This window comes from Trachemys scripta, chromosome 21 (assembly GCF_013100865.1).
Source record: "Trachemys scripta elegans isolate TJP31775 chromosome 21, CAS_Tse_1.0, whole genome shotgun sequence".
NCBI lineage: Eukaryota > Metazoa > Chordata > Testudines > Emydidae > Trachemys > Trachemys scripta.
The window spans coordinates 13,096,739-13,114,543 of record NC_048318.1 but is presented as its reverse complement, the minus strand read 5'-3'; the positions used below and the strand labels follow the sequence as shown (position 1 = coordinate 13,114,543).

Genomic DNA, 17,805 nt, shown 5'->3' with positions numbered 1-17,805 from the left:
AGATGCACAGAATATCAGATATCAAATAAACAATAGGCTCTGTTGTTTGGACAAACAGGACAAAACTGTACTTGAGAAGCTGAGTGTTTCAGATGCTGTTTCTGAGTTTATTTCAATACAGTTTTTTCAATAAGGGTGTGGTTTGGGTTTTTTTAAATAAGGCTTCCAGGGAACTTGTTTTCACTGGGAAATCTTATGATGTTTAAACATGACCTTGACTTAGCTGACATGATGCTGACCATGAGTGATTGGTGGTCAATGTAGACAAGGACATGTTCAGCATCATGTCAGCTTACCCTGACACATTCCATCTGTGTTGAAACATTATCAGAGAGCCACAGATGAGGCTTGACAAAGCCCTGGCTGGAATGATTTAGTTGGGGATTGGTCCTGCTTTGAGCAGGGGGTTGGACTAGATGACCTCCTGAGGTCCCTTCCAACCCTGATATTCTATGATTCTATGATAGCAGGTCCAAATACAATTTATAATAATCTTGAAAGGATGCCTTGCATGCTTACAAAAGTGGAGGCAGGAGGGAGACCGGAAAGGTGACAGGAATGTGATATGTACGAGTATATTTACCACTGCAAAAACTTTGAGATTGCATTTGCTGGCTTGCTGACAGCTGGGGTTTTAACTAAGTTGCATCCTTCTTTCTGGTGAGCTTGTGAAAATTTTCTTATTGAACATGAAACTTTATGAAGCCAGGAAAAGATGTTTTAACTGTGATAGTGAGTATCCTTATTCTGATATCTTTGTACTTAACAGCCAAGAAGCACCACTCCAGCTGTTGTGCCGCAGCTGGAGGTGACAGACCAGCAATCCCCTCTTACCTATTTCCCATGGGCTCAGCCCATTTCTGCATTACCAGCATCTACCCTGCAGTATCAGCCGGCTTCATCCTCACTTCCTGGGCCACAGTTCGTTCCACTTCCCATTTCAATTCCAGAGCCAGCCCCACAGGAACTCGAGGATGCAAGAAGAGTGATCAGCACTCTGCCCATTGAAAAGCTACTTCTAGAAGATGAAGACAATGATACGTATGTTTTAAATCACACTCTCTCTGTTGAAGGGCTTTAAAGTAATGTATATGGGGCCTGATCCTATATTTCTTGTTCACCCAAAACTCCAAGTGAAATCAACAAGAGTTTTGAGTGTACAAGAAAAACAGGTTTGGGCTATTTATTTTCTTAAGATGTTTTGTTGTCAACCACCACTAATGTTCCCTGAATATGAGATTTGCACTGTGGAAATAGAGAAAGAACGGTCGTGCATTGCATCCCCTTCCTGTCAGTTCTTTCTCTGCTTCCACAGCACTCAGGGTGAAATTTACCTGTGCACACAGGACTAGCATGAGACTCATGTACTGCTAACGTCACTTTTAGTCCTTCCTAGTGGAAATATTGAAGTGCATGGTTCTTGTGCTGGACCTCTGCAAGGAGTAAATTTCACCCTCATGTGTGGAACATGGGCTCAAACTGACATGGTTTTTAGTAACATATTTGCTAACCCTGTAGTGTCTGACTGTAGCATTTGGATACACGTATCTTAAGGGCGTCTTAGAGGGTTTACTTTACAAGCCATATTTTCTTGAGCTATGTGTAACGGACACACATCGATATCTTTGCTTTGTTCAGGTGGAGGAAACTACCCCAATACCTGTGCTTAATAAATCTTTTTGAAAAAGGCCCAGCTTAAGTGTGGGGCCTGAAATGAGATGGTCCTTTAATTGATAACACTGTTGAAAAATTTCATTGTATGATTATGAATATTTTTATTCCTGTGGTAGCACCAATTGTTAGCCAGTCTGAAGACCAGTAATATAAACAGAACTGGTGAGATATGTGCTAGTGTGAAAAGAGGTCACCAGCTACAGAGGAACACAAAATTACTTAGGCAAAGAATTGTACAGTTGCTTCTTAATTTCATTTTACTGATCATTCTTGCAAAATGTACAGATTTGTCTTCATGCAGAACTCTAGCTCAGTGAGTGGGGCAATTGGATTGATGCATTTTCAGCATTCAGTATGTGAAATGTTCCCCTTTAAAACTGGTAGAGTCATATTTTATGGCTGCCGCATGATGTTGTGTATTGCACTGAGACAGAACCTGGTCCCAGTGGGATTGCAAGATATGGCCCTATGTCAGGAGATCATTGAGAAGACTGGGCCTTCCAAAATTCAGATGGGTGTGTGGCAATACTGACAGCACCGTCATTCATTCTCTTGTTCTTGGGCCTTAGTTCAGTTTACAATGATGATAAACAATCCTAAAATTGGAGACAGGCCATGTCAAATTAGAGACCTTTAACATACCTTATCAACATTGAACGTTTCTCTGTATTCCAGTCTTTTAGAGTCACAGGCATATGCAGCATCATTATTGCATTTTGTTTTTATTCACTGGAAAATGAATAGCATCTGCCCCCTCTAAAGCTATTGTAAATATCGCTACTGGTGTTCCATGTCATCATGCCACAGACAAAGGTATTTGTGTGAGGACATATCCATTTTTAACATTTGTTAACTGTTTTCTTAATGCACCAGGGACTCCTAGATGATGAACACAATTTCTCTGGGTTTTTCTGCTTCATAAAGCCCAGGAGCCTTAGATGACTATAGCATTTAGAAGTATTTTTTGAATGAATTTATTCAAAGGGTTGTTACCTTGCATTGGTTAACTACTTGGTGCCCTCTCCTCCTCCTTCTACCCAGGCAATATTCCAAATAACTTTACAGTTTTTGCCTGAGTAAGGACTGCAAAATCGGGTCCAGTGTCTCTAAGACTTTCAAAGCAGGTTTCACTATTGACAAATCTAAAGGGTTTAAACAGCAGATCATGCAAATGATCATAAAATTGTTTGAAAACTGCAGTAGCTTAGGCTTACTGGTATTAGTGGCTTAAATTTTGCAGAAAAACCCAGCAAAGAAATTAATTAGATGAGGCTTGATCTACCACTGTGTTACTCCAGGTTTATGCTGGTAATATAGTTCTACCAGTGTAACACTGGAGTGGTGCAGTTGTGAATCAGGCCCGTGTTTGCCAAGATTTATTTGAAACTTTTTTTTTTCATTTCACTGTATGTAAAATCTCCCAATTGTATATAAAGTGATGATGTGATGTCTATGGATTTCTTTCTGGGTTGTTCTGTTAGATTAAAAAAAAAACAATGTTCAATAAAGATCTACAGTAACTTTCATATGCCTAGAGTGTTTTTTTCATACTCAGAGAAGTATCCCATGGCATTTGACACAATATAAACATACTGGCTTGGAAAGCAATAATATTAGTTTGATAGCACGGTTACGAGACTATAACCAGCGATTAATTACATGGCTTTGTGTTGATTTAATGTATGCTAAAAGAGACTCTTGTGAGCCAAATATGGGCTCAAAACCTTCCTTACTCAAGTAGTCCTTACTTATGCAACTGTGGTCATGTTGTTATTTATTTGTGTTACAGTAGGGCCTAGAGAGGCTTCAATTGAGAGTGGGGACACATTGTGCTAGACACTGCACAAACACATGCTAGGAGATAATTCCTACCCTGAAGAGCTTACAGTCTAAGTAGACAAGACAGAGTGACTTGGCTAAGGTCACAGATCAGGTCAGTGGCAGAGCCAGGAATAGAACTGAGATCTCCTGACTCCCAGTCCGGTGCCATATCTAGTAGATCACATCACCTCCCAGTAAAGATAGTAAAGATATCCATGATCATGCTCTCTGGACCAAATTCTCTGCTGGTATAAATGGCTGAAGTGCCAGAAGTCAGAGGAGCTGTATCCACTTATAGCAGCAGAGAATTTGCTTCTACCTATCTGCATGCACTTTGGATGCTGGTTTGTTTGATTGTTTCCACAGCTGTGCATCAGCATTTCAGAAAGCAGATGTATGTTTTTTTATTAATGTGGCCAAGCTAACAGGAACTCTAACCCATGTAGGTATTGTGATTGTTAATTCATGTGTCAGCACCTTTTATGCTTTTTCTCTTTATGTCCGGGTGTGTGGTCCACCTGCTTTAGCTTATCTACTGCCTAACATGGCCCAGATCCCACAAAGCTTCATTTCATGCACATTTGTCCTTATTTTGGCAGAAATAATCTAGACAGAAGGCCAGGGTGAGTGGGGCTGCACTTAATACCGAGGCTGGCTGGAAATCAGATGCCCAGTTAACATTGTACGTGTTTTCTAGAGTGCAAACTGTGGCCTGAGGCAATAAATTTGTGGCAATTACTTTGGACAGAACAGAGTTGTCTAAGAAAACAAGCATTCGTTCATCATTATATTATTCTAAATGAAAAATATAGAACAATAAGGAGAAGGATGCCCAGCTGACTGACATCAGAGTGTCACAACATGCTTACAGGGTAAAATTCCCCCCTGCACACAGGGCCAGCACAAAATTATGTACAGCTTAAATCCCACTTGAAGACCTCAAAGCAGGGTTGAAATGGGTGGGACTTAAGTGATGCATAGGTTTGTGCTAGCCCTCTTCAGAGGGGAATTTCATCCAAACTGCAGAAGTAAGTGCACCTAAGAATAGAATTTCCCCCATCATTAGAGACCTCAGCTCCAACGAACCCTAATCTGTAAGGAATATTTCTGCTGTTATTTTATAACTTGATTGTCCCGTGGAAGCAACATAACATTCTTTCCTTCAAGCCACTAGCTTTGAAAAACAGGTAGAACCACCTTGCCAAGAAATTCTGGATTTATCCTAGAGATGAAATCATTTAAAAGAGGATCATTGTTACTTTTGATGCACAGGTATTACCCATGTGTCCACTGCCTATACATGGGATAATGTAATACTGTAATATTACTGGACCCTTGCAAGTATAACATTGTGGTTCTATTAAGAAGGACTTAAGAACTGCCCAGTGCCCAGGGGTGAACCTCAGTCCCGGTAGAGTGCATTCATCTGAAAGAAAGTCTGTAACTAGGCTATGCAAGAATTGAGTAAAACTGCACGCTATTGAAATCAATAGGTTTAACTCATAGTAGCAAGCACTATGTCTGTTTTCAAGATCAGACCTTTAAATGGCCCCTCGGTGCACACCATATGCCCTTACTGGAGTCCAGCACTCACAGTATAAAACCACAGACCAGATAGTGCTGTGCAGTAAAACTGTTAATTAATCTTCAGGATGATTCATGGATAGGCAATGATCAGTGTCTTTATTTACTGTCTTAGAATTCTACATATTTATGCAGCTAAAGGTATGAGGGAATACACACTGGCAGCCGCAGAGCGTATGAGAGAGCTGCGAAGACTAGATGCCAAGGAGCACAGAGGAAAGGTAATGCAGACACTGTACCCTGCTCAAACCAGAATTGCAGCATTTAATTCACCTCTGTGCCAGCACTCATCCTGAGCATCACTTCATTCCCACTGAAAAACACATCTCCCATACATGAGTCATAAGCCTTCGGAACAAGGGTGAATTTCATCCTGGGGACAAGTACAGGATTTATTTCAGTGTTTCATGAAAGGGCCTTATCCAGGCATGTTTCTGTCTCTGTCTATGCTCAGAAGGGAGCACTGTGTTTCTCAGAACACTGCCAAAGACAAGAGCTCCATGCTTCTCTGTCAGGAGCATCCTTGGGCAACGTAAGGGCTCAGTCATCCCATGGGTCCTGCACGGAGTCCTTCTCCCCCCTCCACAGCCTTTTCTTTTTTATGAGTTTCACTGTTGCTGGAGTCTTGTATTGTATTTGTTTTGCTGCTATTTTCAGACTCCCCTGTTGGTTGCTGTAGCTGCCAGACAACCAGCCATAGTCTATGATTTGATACTGACAGGGGCTGATGTCAATGCTGTGGACGATAAAGGACAATCCGCTTTACACCTCGCGGCAACATATGGATACGCACAAGTCATTCAGGTAGGAACAGCTTCCTTATTTTAATTGCAAGCAATATAGAAGTGCAAAGAAATCACAGTATTGGGATAGTGTATTGAAAACCATGCTAAAAGTTCAGTTCTCAGGGGTTTCCTGGTCCTGCTTGCAGGCTAAGGGGCTCTGTAATGAAATATGCAATCTGAGCCTAGCAGCAGTCAATCTGCAAAGAGCCAGTCTAGAGCAAGCTGTGTGAGTTGTGTCTCTGTGCCTTACGGAGCAGCCTGCATCGTCTCTCTCTGTTTTTGGTTCTCATCTTGTGAAGGTTCTGGATTGTAAGAAATAGTGTTACACTGCAACCTTCCAGAAAGAGTATTTTGTTTTTATCTAACGTCTCTGTTTGTATGCCGTGAATGTAACAATCGATTGAGAGATGTGTTTCTAAAATGAACATCTCAGAAGTAAATATATCCTTAAGTAAAAATCTTTTGGCTTGATTTCATTCTTTCCAGTCCTTTATTAGGAGTCTTTTTTGCCACTTGCACCTAATATGTCAGCCCTTCACTTCAAAGGAGATGGCTGTATCATGTCACTATCTTGCTACTCGTGTTGTGGATGCTAGCTCCAAACCTGGTAGAGGAAATCTAGGCATATTATTGTTGTTATTGTTTGTTATTTGCATTGCAGTAGTGCCCGGGGCTCCAGTCAGACCTGAGCCTTATTGTGCTAGGCACTGTACAAACACACTAAGAGAAAGCTCCTGCCCTGAAGAGTTTGCAATCTGAAGAGACATCATGGAACAAGTGGGTGTAGCAAACAGAAGGAGTCACAGGGAGGGAGAAGGTAACAATGATAGGAGCACATCAGGAGCACACAGGTGTAAATCTGGAGTAACACCACTGAAATCAGCAGTTACTCCAGATTTATATCATTGTGAATGAGAGCAGAATTTGGTCCCTGGATACGTAGACTAGCTCCCTACACAGTTTGCAAAATCAGATATATTTTTTAAATGATAAATAGAGACAAGAGTTATTGATGTGGCTTTTCAAAGGCACAAAGAGGAAGTAGGCATTCATGGCAGACCCTCAGCTGACGTAAATTGTCATAGCTCCATTGCCATCAGATTGATCAGCTCCCTTGCTCCAATTCTTACTGAAAGTCAATGACACCTGACTGCCCTTTGTGCTGTTGAATATCTCTTCTGTTAACGATAGCAGTAAACTTGGTGGGCCACCTGCCGAGCCATTATTTCCTGTGCGTTTCTGCCTGCCTGGTTGTATGGCCAGATTCTGATACACTTTCTCACACTGAATAGTGCTTTATTTAGGGTGAACATATATTCCATTTTGGCAGGGACAGTCCCTTTTTTAAGCCCTGTCCCAGCTGGCCTGACTTTTTTGTGTGTGTGTGTGCGAAAGTGGGCATTTGTTCCGTTTGCTCTTGCTGACTCGATCGGTTGGCAAGAGCATAAGGGACAAATGCCCACTTTTGTCAAAAAAGTTGGGTGCACTGAGGAAGAATTTGCAGGGGGGAGGCAAGCAGAGATGCCAGCCCTGCACGAGGGGGTGGGAGGAGGGGGGAAGCAGTGTTCTAGCAGGCAACAGCCTCACGCAGGGGGGAAGGGGGCAGTTTTCCAGCAGGCAACAGGGTTCCGACTGACAATAGCCTCACACGGGGGGAAGGGGAGTCGGGCGAGTGGCTGGGAGTGTCCCGTTTTCCTTTTGGGAAATATGATCACCCCAGCTTTATTCTGCCAGAAATCCTATTGACTTGAACAGGATTTCTCACAGAGCAAGATACTACCCAACATGGGTGAGTGTATTGGAATCTGGCCCTTTAGTAGATCATCGGTTGGTAATAAACTTTAAAGAAACCTTTACCTCGCTTTCTATTCATACCAGCAGACACTGTAGGCAGCTTCCCTGACAAAGTTCTGGCACCCACAATGATAGGATTACGGTAGGGCTGTTCCTCTAATGATGGCGCTGCATTGTAAATGAAAAAATGTTGCAAGATCGCCTTAGTTCTGGCCGTTTGAATTCCAGCACTGGTTAACCATGCCTTATACACAGCCCTAAGTTAATTCATAAATAGGAAGTTAATATGTAACTTACAGAGTGCTTAAGACAACATTCTTTTCACGCAGCCTCATAAAGTGCTGAATCTGACTGGGAGGATTCCGTTGAAGGGAATGTTTGTGGGGCACTTGTAAAACCGACGGAACCCTTTTTCATGGAAATGCATCTTTTTCACTTAAAATAAGTGCTGCAAAATATATTCAGGCTCCCCAATCTGTGTAGGCAAATCCTTGAATTTTTAAGGTTTCATTCTGAACTTTTCTTCTCCCCCTTAATGAACTGAGATTAATAAGGAGGAAACTCAGAGCTATGTGTCAATATTTTATCTGGATAAATCACATTCACATTATGTAAAGTTGGCACTGATTCCAGGTGTCTCTGAAATTGGGGCCAAATTCAATCAAAGACTTAGTGTCTCATGCCTGTATGTTAAGTATTAAGGGTTCTGAATGAGTCATCACAGTACATGTATTTATATTTGAAAATCTCAGCTAAGATGCTATGCTATGGGGAAATCAGGTTATTCAACAAAAGTAGGGAAAATGTTATACTTTCTAGTATTTTAGATGAAGAGCCTGTACGAAGCATCACTTTATATCACCCTATCTGGGGAAAAAAGAGCTGAATGTTTTCAAATGTTGCACTCTGCATTAAATCCAAACAATGCTCATTTCCATAGAAATTCTTAACTGCTTTTATTAGTTTCATTTGCATACTGCCCCAGATATTACAAGCAGGCATGTTTGCTTCAGCCTGCCATATTGCTACACATGAAAATTTTACAACATGAGCATTGCCAATGTCAACAGATCTTTAGGAAATGAAGTTATGCTGTAAATGATAATATGTGGAGACAGCTTGTTATTTATAGGTTTCTAAGATAGTTCTAAATACACATGCGTTCACGTTACAGGAAGGGTTAAAAGGCCTGAGTTTATATTGTTTGTTAACCCAGTGCAGAGTGCGCTAAAGAAAGTTGGCTGAAGTACTTGACCATCATTGACATAGATGCACTGACTAAAATTTATAGCTGTTAAAATAGAACTCAACAGAATTATATTAAGACCTGTTCTATGGGTTTAAGTGGGACTTTAGTGACACAACCTGGGACTCCGGTGTCTACACTGCATTATGCAGGCCCAAATCCAACCACCCATATCCCAGACTTCCTAGTGCAGTCCCAAAATCTGGTCGCTCTAGCCCTTAGTTCGTGATGCAATGTGGGAAACCTTGACTGGCCACAAAACGTAAGTGTCCAGAGGACAAAGAAGGCCAGCCCTTCAGTATGGTGGAATACTTTTGGCGGGCTCCTGGAGCATGAATCCCATGGGGCTGCATCTACACTGCAAAGCAACAGGATCCCAGCTTGACTGAGGCTCGGTTCCTCCACCCCAATGGAGTCCGGGGAACCTGGGTCAACACGATTTGTGTGTTGATGGAAGGGGAGTTATGCTTGAGCCTGAGTTTGAACCCTGGTATAGACAGACCCACATAGATAGCTTTGTGCAGCCTTTCTGGGTAGGATTCACAGCTCAATAGTTATCCTGCCTTTTGCTCTAGCAGGCATGTTCAATATCCCAGAGCCTCTGCATCTCTCATATACAGTACCGTGTGCAGTACAGTTCAGTACATCAATGACCAAAGTTCAAGTGATGGTTAAGGTAACCGGCAAAGGGGGAAAATGGGTTGATGCTCTTCTTTGCTTCTTTATGTTGGATAAAGAAGGTCTGTAAGCTTGGCTATTATTAAAGGGAGCAAAAGTGTTCTACATGTTTTTTACATTAGAAATTCAGTCTTTTCCCTCTGTTTTTCTATGATCCAGTAGGATTGTGATATCATCAATATCCGAGGGGAAACGACATTTACCCAGCTGATTTGTGATTGTGACTGGCCTCTCAGTCATGCCCAGTAGTGACCTTTATTCTGTAAGCTTTTGGGGGAAGGACTTTATTTCTGGTATCATAGAATCAGAGGAATGTGAGGCTGCAAGGGACCTGCATTGCGGCAGGGCCAGGTAAACCTAAACCATCCCTGACAGGCGTTTGTCCAACCTGTTCTTAACAAGCTCCAGTGATGGGGATTCCCCAACCTCTCTTGGAAGCCTGTTCCAGAGCTTAACTACCCTTATAGTGAGAAAGCTTTTCCTAATATCTAACCTAAATCTCTCTTCCTGAAGATTAAGCCCATTGTGCATACATACAGCGCTAAGCATGAAAGGGCCCCTGATCTCTGCCTGTAGCTTTTAGTTGCTACTGATATACAGGTTATTATTATAATTATTACTCTCTAAAGTTATTTGAATTAAACATATTTTTAAAAACAAACACCCTATATGCGACAAAAGGAAAAAAACCTGTTTGTTAATGATTCAGCCCCTGCCGTATCCCTTCAGTTAAGGATTGAGAAAACTCCCAGTCCACAATTCTGTATCCTCCAACTAGACATCCAGCAAAAACAGGTAAGATTTAACATTCCTGATATTACCAAGTAAAAAACAAGCAGGAAAAAAATCCCTTATCCTGCACACACAAAAAAAATAGGCCTTCTCTAGCCATCATAAAGAAAGCAAAAAAGTGCACAATACTGTTATTTCTCCTCCTGCTGCCACCTTTAATACTTGAAAACATTCCCAGACAAGATGAAATAAAGGGCCACCCATAGTTCTACAGCTGGGACAAAATAGACAGGTTTGAAACAATCACTAACTCCAATACGGAGGCTAAGTGCATGAACATATAATTGGATTCATCTGTATTCTGCCATCAACAGAAATTCTTGCCAGTCAGTCGGCTCTGGGAATGTTACAAATGTTTATGGATGCTTTGACTGGTTTTTGCTATAAACAGTGTCCTGTTGAATTTAAATTCTCCTGTGCTTTTGTCAACTCTAGGTTATTATGTCACTAGGTTTCCCGTACGATTTAGAAATGAAGGATTTTGAAGGTAAGATAGTTTGAGTTTTAACTCTTTCACATTTTGGTTTTGCAGATTTTGATGGTGGCATTATAATAAGGAATAATAATTATAATGGAGAGACGAGGCGGGTGAGGTAATATTTTTTACTGGACCAACCACTGTTGGTGAAAGAGCGAAGCTTTCAGGCTTACACAAAGCTCTTCTTCAGGTCAGAAAACGACAAGCTCAAATGCTTCTGACCTGAAGAAGAGCTCTGTGTAAGCTTGAAAGCTTGTCTCTCTCACCAACAGAGGCTGGTCAAAAAAAAGCTTTTACCTCACCCACCTTGTGTCTCGAAGTTCCTGGGACCAACACGGCTACAACAACACAGCAAATAATAATTATAATGGATATTTGGGGCCCAGATATTTGAATTCAATGAATTTTGGGTTTGCAAGAATATCAAGGAGAGTGTTGGCGTCATAGGCTCTGTTTCAGGAAAGAACTTAAGCTATAGAATTCAATCATACTTAAACATATGCTTCAAGATAAGCACATGTTTATGTCCCCTGCCTGAATAGGGATGTTTTCCTGAACTGGGACCATAATGGATAACAAAGTCCTGTATAATATATAATATAATGGGTTCTAAGGTTTATGGTCTCTAATCACATCTCATGTATTCCCAAGCAATTCGCCATTCATTACTTTGAGTTAATTGTACACAATAATATTCCTGGAATTCTCTCAGAATAGAGGGAACTGTTGGAAAAAGAGCTGAAAATGAAGCAAAGGTTCAGAGTTAGTGCAAATGACCAATGATGATGATGATGATGATTGATTTTTGTACAATGGTAATGCCAAAAGGCCCCAGTCACAGATCAAGACCCCCATGTGCTAGGCGCTGTATAAACATCCAGAGCTCACAATCTAGGTTTAAGAGAAGATGCTGCACATAGATGAAACAGACAAAAGAGGGAGCCCTGACTTAAGAGAACAACTTACATTGTTGTTTGCAGTGTTGTTGTAGCCGGGATACTACCTCACCCACCTGCTCTCCCAGAACAACTTAGGGAGTTAACTCTTCTCAATATGTAAAGATTCGCTTTGGCTACCATTGAAACTAGCATTTAAAATCTGGGTTAGAGATCCATTCTGTGATTTCCCTCTCCCTTGAGGCCTATGTGTCTTTGGGGCACCTCAGACTATATATGTGAGACCTGTGTCTCTCATGAAACCACTTTTGTCATAACTGTGAAGTCACTCAGGGTGAAAGGAGCCAAAGATGTCTTATTTATTTATTTTACACTTTATTTAAATCAACTCTTTATTGAAACCATTTTAACCTTATTTCCTTTTTTTTTTTTTAGGCCATACCCCACTTCACTGTGCTGTTCTGTCCCATAATTCCCTGTTCCGAGAGCAGCAATGTCACCTTACACTAACCGAGGAACAGAGAAAAGAACTTCAGTACCAGAGTGAGGAGGTGCTATCATGTATCCACCTTCTGGTGCAGATGGGAGCCTCCATCCACAGCCGAGTAAGGAGCGAACATTGTTGCTTTCTGTGGTTGAATTACTGATTACACCGTGTCGCGGAGCAAGTGCGCCCTGTCTCTTCTTGGAACGGGATGGGGGTAATGATGGTCCCATGGCTGAGTCTATACAACCATCCCTTGTCTTGGAATAGCTTGGCCTAGGGGTAAAAGTCAATATGGTTGCCCTCTCTCAGGGCTGTGTGGCCTAGCGGCCAGAGTCAATAGGGCTGCCCAGTTCAGCAGGGCTTCATGGTCCAATGGCCAGAGTCAGTCTAGCTGCCCTCTCTCAGGGTTGCATAGCCCAATGGCCAGAGACTGTATAATGGCCCTCTTCAGTAGGACTATTTGGCCTGACTGCCGGTTAGGGGAGAGGGCCGCCACCTGGGTGGAGTGTGACGCCTAGGTAGGGGGACCCAAGTCTTCCCTGCTCCACTGGGTCACAGCTCAGGGCCCTGTCAGTGGCAAGTATGCCCGTCAGTGGGGAATCCACCTGAAACATGCTGACCCCACACAGTGCAATAACTAGTCCCCCTGAGCTACTTCTTACCTTGTTCCTGATGCAGCATCCCCAGGGTCTCTTGGCTCTTCGGTCAATGCAGTTCCCAGCAGCTCTGACACTCCTTGGGTGTCCTCCGGAGTCTCAGCGTCCCAGGCTTCCACCATCTGGGGCTTCCACGGTTCCCAGGCTGGGGCTCCAACATGTGTCTTCCCTCTTCAGCGGTCCACCCTGAATGAGCCAAGGTGCTCCCTTTTATATCTGGTCTCCAGCCGGAGCATGCCCAGGGGGGCCGCAGGGACAGGGCCTCCCTTGGCCCAGAGAGTAGAGCTAACCCTTGCAGTACGTGTGGGGCACATGTGCCCCGTCACACACTATAATGTAGCAGCAGCACTAGGGAATCCGATGGATGTCTCCAAAACAGGAATCCGGTTCTAGAATGTAACATTTCTGTCCGTTCTAGTTGTTAAACTCTATACATTATGTTCCTGCAAAAACTGGCTGAAAATTTTCAATGAAAAAATTCTGGAACAAAACGGTTGCAGAGCCAACAACCTGTTTTTCAACAAACTCGAGTTCACACATTGAAAACTTTAAAAAATAGCAATAAAAGTGGGGCAGACTGAGATGGTTGTAAGATGCCCTGTCACCAACAAGTTGAGATGTAATTGCAATATAATTGACTTTTCCAATCGAGTCGGTATCACGGATTTCATAGTGAGTGATGCAGTGTGTGATGTAGCTATTTCATGTGCAGTATTTCATAAACAAAGTATTTCTAACCAGATTATTCTATGGCAAAAGGCACACTTTGGAAGGCTGCACTCTTCTTCTATTCTTATTATTTTATCGATTAAACTTCTACATCTTCCTTTTCACAATCTCGAAGCAGAGTAAAATTCACTCCTGTGCCAAGGTCCAACACAAGGTCTTTGCATCACTTAAACCTCACCTAAACCCTATTTCAATTAATATATAAAAGATAGGTATTATTATTATCATTTGTATTATTTATTAGAGAGAGAGAGATTCCCCAGTCCCTCAAGTTTCCTCTCTGCATTCATCTCCTCCTCCCATAATACACAAGGCTTATTACAGGGTAACAGAGGTAATTCTTACGGGACCCTTTTGTGGAAGGCCTTTTTTGTATATATAAGCTGAATGGGATGGCCGTACTAAATTCGTATCACAGAGATTAAAGCAGAGATGTGTTGGCACTATATTACCAAGTGAAATAAATATGGAGCCTCATCCTTTTTCAACTACATGATCATGAAATGTTGGCCAGTGGCATACTGGCTGAGAATTTAGGGGCTTTCAGATAATTTATTCTACAGTTATTTTATTGTTGCATGTTCAGGACCAAATCCTGTATCAGCGTAATTCTCCAGAAGTCAGTGCTTGATTTATAGCAGTTGAGCAGCTAGCCTTTAGTCTTCTCCAGCTTACTTACATAACATGCTAAGCTCTTCTGCAAACGCTTTGTTGTTGTTTTTCTAACAGGATGTTAAAAGCAACAAGACAGTACTTCATTACACGGTACAGGATGGGAACATCTCCCTGCTCAAGTACTTCTTAGAACTAAATGCTTTCATGTCTGAGGACTTTGTCAACAGTAAGGTGAGTTAGGGCTGGTACTGGTGCCTAATTTGCATGAACCATAAGACATGGGGTGTTCAACTGGAAAGCAATATAACAATTGGATTTCACAGGAAAAGATTTTTGCATGCAGATATGGCAAACTATCCAAACTAAACACAGGAAGTCAATGGACTGTGCAACTTTTCAAAGCTACCTTGAACCTGTGTATCCTGTTTCCATTTATAAAACATATCACAGGTAATATTTTCTAGAAGGCATTATGCAGGAAGCTAATGCAAGAAACAGAGTACGGAGATTTACATTTTGACCATGAATAAAATAACGTAATTTGTGTTGCTGTTGTAACACTCACATACCCGGATTGGGTTTGGAATCCCCTTGTACTAGGAGCTGTATCAACAAAGATGAGAGATATTCCCTGCTTACAGTCTAAGGCTCTGATTCAGGAAAAGCAGCCCTAGTCAGACAAGCATTTAAGCACATGCCTAATTTTAAGCACATGCTTAAATTCCATTGAAGTCAAGGGCCTTTACCCATGTGGTGAATGTTAAGCATATTCCTCAGTACTTTCAGAGTCAGGGCCTAGAAGACACAAAACAGATGAATGGTATGAGGATGAGACTATAACATACAAACAGGTGACAGATCTGGGGATGAGGATAGAACATACAAGTAGAGGAAGATGGGGAGGAAGTCCCACTGCTTTGTTAGCTACGTGTTTTGTTGCATCTTTTATTTTATTTTTTTAAAATTGGGAGTAAGGTAGGGTGGCAGGAACAGGGGCGTTAGTAGAAGTAAGGAACTAGAAAAAGAAGGAAGGGGAAGAGGGACAATTGTAGCTTGTCACCTTCTTAGGCATAAACAGTAGGCAGGTTTTTGTGAGCAGCACAGCAGAGGTAAGCCTTAAAGAGGGATTTGAAGGAGGATTGAGTACTGGCTGCATGGACTGTATTCAGGAATGTTTTGCATTGGGGATCAGTGCCCCATTGTGCTAGATGCCCTACACACACATAATAAAATGGCAATCCCTGCCGCAGAAAGCTTTGGCCCGAATTTTTAAAGGTATTTAGGTGTCGTGGCACTAGGTGTTGCAATGCCTAAGTATTTAGGAGCCTAAATCTCATTTTCAGAAAGGATTTAGCCCCTTAGGAGCCACGATCCCATAGACAGTCAATGGGATTTAGGCTCTCAGTGCCTAAATCGCCTTTGAAAATGAGATTTAGGCTTCCACATTTTTTAGGCATTGCAGTGCTGAGTACTGCAATGCCAAAATACCTTTAAAAATCTGGGCCTTACATTCTACATGGAGCATCAAATCTATACTGCATTGAGAGTACCTGTAGTAGTATTCAAACATGGATCTTTGTCCACGCCGTGAGTAACTGACACAAGCAGTGAGGGAGATAAGCAGAAAAGGGGTTGGGAAGGAAGGGGAAGGGCAAGAAAAGTGATTACTCAGTGAGGATGAAAATTATTATTGAATCATGTCGCAAGTTGAGCAAAGAGGCCTGAAATGATGCATTGTGCTGTTCCAATGCCCAGTGCGATGCCGTGGGTCAGCAGTATAATGCGGCACGTTTCAGTCTGCATGTCTCCTCCATCACCTGTGCCATCCACAGTATGGAGACAGACTCTTGGAAACACCCCTGCTGCTTAGGGCTCATTCCAAGGACCACCAGCACAATCGTTTTCTCTCCAAATTATTTACACCCTTGAAGCAAGTCTCAGAACCGTGTGTCTATTTTGTCACAGAGCAGTGAAGTTGTTCATGGTAACAACTAGCTGTAACTTTGAGCTTGGAGAATGTAAATATTTTACCGCACATTTCCAGTTCCTGGAAACCAAAAGGGGAGAGAAAGAAGTGACATACAGCAGCCGATGAAAGCAGTGACCCAAAGTTGCATTTCAGGAGAAATACAAGGAAATCAGCCTAGTACAGCTTGCTCTGGTGCCAAACCTCTAAGAGGATGTCTACACGGCAAAAAAACCAAACCACCCACGGCAGTGAGTCAGAGTTTGGGTCAGTTGTCTCAGGTTCACACTACAGAACTAAAAATAGCAGCGTAGACGTTTCTGCTTGGCCTAGAGTCTGGGCTCTGAAACCTGGCGACGTGGGAGGTCTCAGAGCCTGGGCACCGGCTCAAGTGGCAACATCTACAACTGCTATTTTTAGCCCCGTTGTGTGAGCTCCCTGAGCCTAAGCCCGTTAACCCAGGCTCCGGGCAATAGTTATTGTGAACGAACGTCATGACATTTATACTTTACTAGAGACCATCCCCTGGACATATTTCCTGGAGTTTTTACTCCTAATGGCTTGCCTAGCAGCTAGACATCAGGGCAGATCCTCAGCTGGTCTAAACGGGTGCCGTTCTGTAGGCTTCAGTACAGCTACGCCCATTTATGCCAGCCAACGATCCGACTCAATCTGTTCAGGCTGTCTCAGCCTTTTTTAAAAACCTTCTTATTTATTATGTTTCACATCCAGCAAGCATATTAGCAATCCAGCTGAACTCCGTATTGCAACGTTTCTCCCCGTAGAGTGACATCTGGGACAACACCTAACACCAAACCATCACCACTAGTGGGAGATTCGTTTAGACTCAGTGTACATTTTCAGCACTTGTCATCAGCTCTGAAGAAAGGGGGGAAGGGAGTTATTCATCTAATGTCCAGAAATGAACATGGTTTGATACAGAGACTGGGAGAAAGCTGTCCCGTTAAATATTATGTAGCTCCATTTACCCCAGCTGAGGATCTGGGCTTATAAACACACAGATCCAACAGCAGAAACTCACTGCCATATGTTGAGTTCTCTGAAGTGTGGCTTCCTACCATCATGTCAGCCTCTGACTTTTGAATGTGGCCTTATTGAGGAATTCTCCTTGTCGATAAAAAGCAACAAAGAGTCCTGTGGCACCTTATAGACTAACAGACGTATTGGAGCATGAGCTTTCATGGGTGAATACCCTCTTTGTCAAACCCATGTCCTTGTCTAGTTTACTTAACTGTTCTCCAAAGGATTCAGCATGAGAGAAGATGTTATTCGGTTCAATTAACCCGGCGCTCAGTTTTGTGGATGCACAAGTGACACTTGCACGTTTTGTCTTATAAAGTTCTGTTTGACGGGGAATGGCACGTGCCTTTTGCTCTGTGTGGCGGGACAAAGATCTGTAAAGAACAGCCTCCCTCCTTACCCTTAATTTTTTGAAACACCCTGCTCTTTTTTGCATCATTCTCCCTTTATCTCTTAGGACTCATTGCACAGGCAATAACTTGTCCATGGGGTTCTGGTATCTGACACTGTCTCCTGATAAAAATCCAGTAGGCTCTTTCTACGTTGATAGGATCATCTGGAGT

General features: G+C 42.4%; 1 protein-coding gene across 2 annotated transcripts in view; it reads left to right on the top strand.

Moving 5' to 3' along the window:
- Nucleotides 1–17,805, top strand: part of POU2AF1 (POU class 2 homeobox associating factor 1) — a 43,245-nt gene that overhangs the window by 20,059 nt on the left and 5,381 nt on the right. The window contains exons 2-6 of one of the 2 annotated variants that reach the window (XM_034754868.1): nucleotides 5,195–5,300; nucleotides 5,737–5,883; nucleotides 10,810–10,861; nucleotides 12,184–12,353; nucleotides 14,350–14,466. In XM_034754868.1, coding sequence (XP_034610759.1) covers nucleotides 5,223–5,300; nucleotides 5,737–5,883; nucleotides 10,810–10,861; nucleotides 12,184–12,353; nucleotides 14,350–14,466 — 564 coding nt within the window. In that variant the 5' untranslated portion in view covers nucleotides 5,195–5,222. Of the gene's footprint in view, nucleotides 1–769; nucleotides 3,152–5,194; nucleotides 5,301–5,736; nucleotides 5,884–10,809; nucleotides 10,862–12,183; nucleotides 12,354–14,349; nucleotides 14,467–17,805 lie in introns of those variants that run through there. The other variant, XM_034754869.1, reaches the window with a different exon arrangement.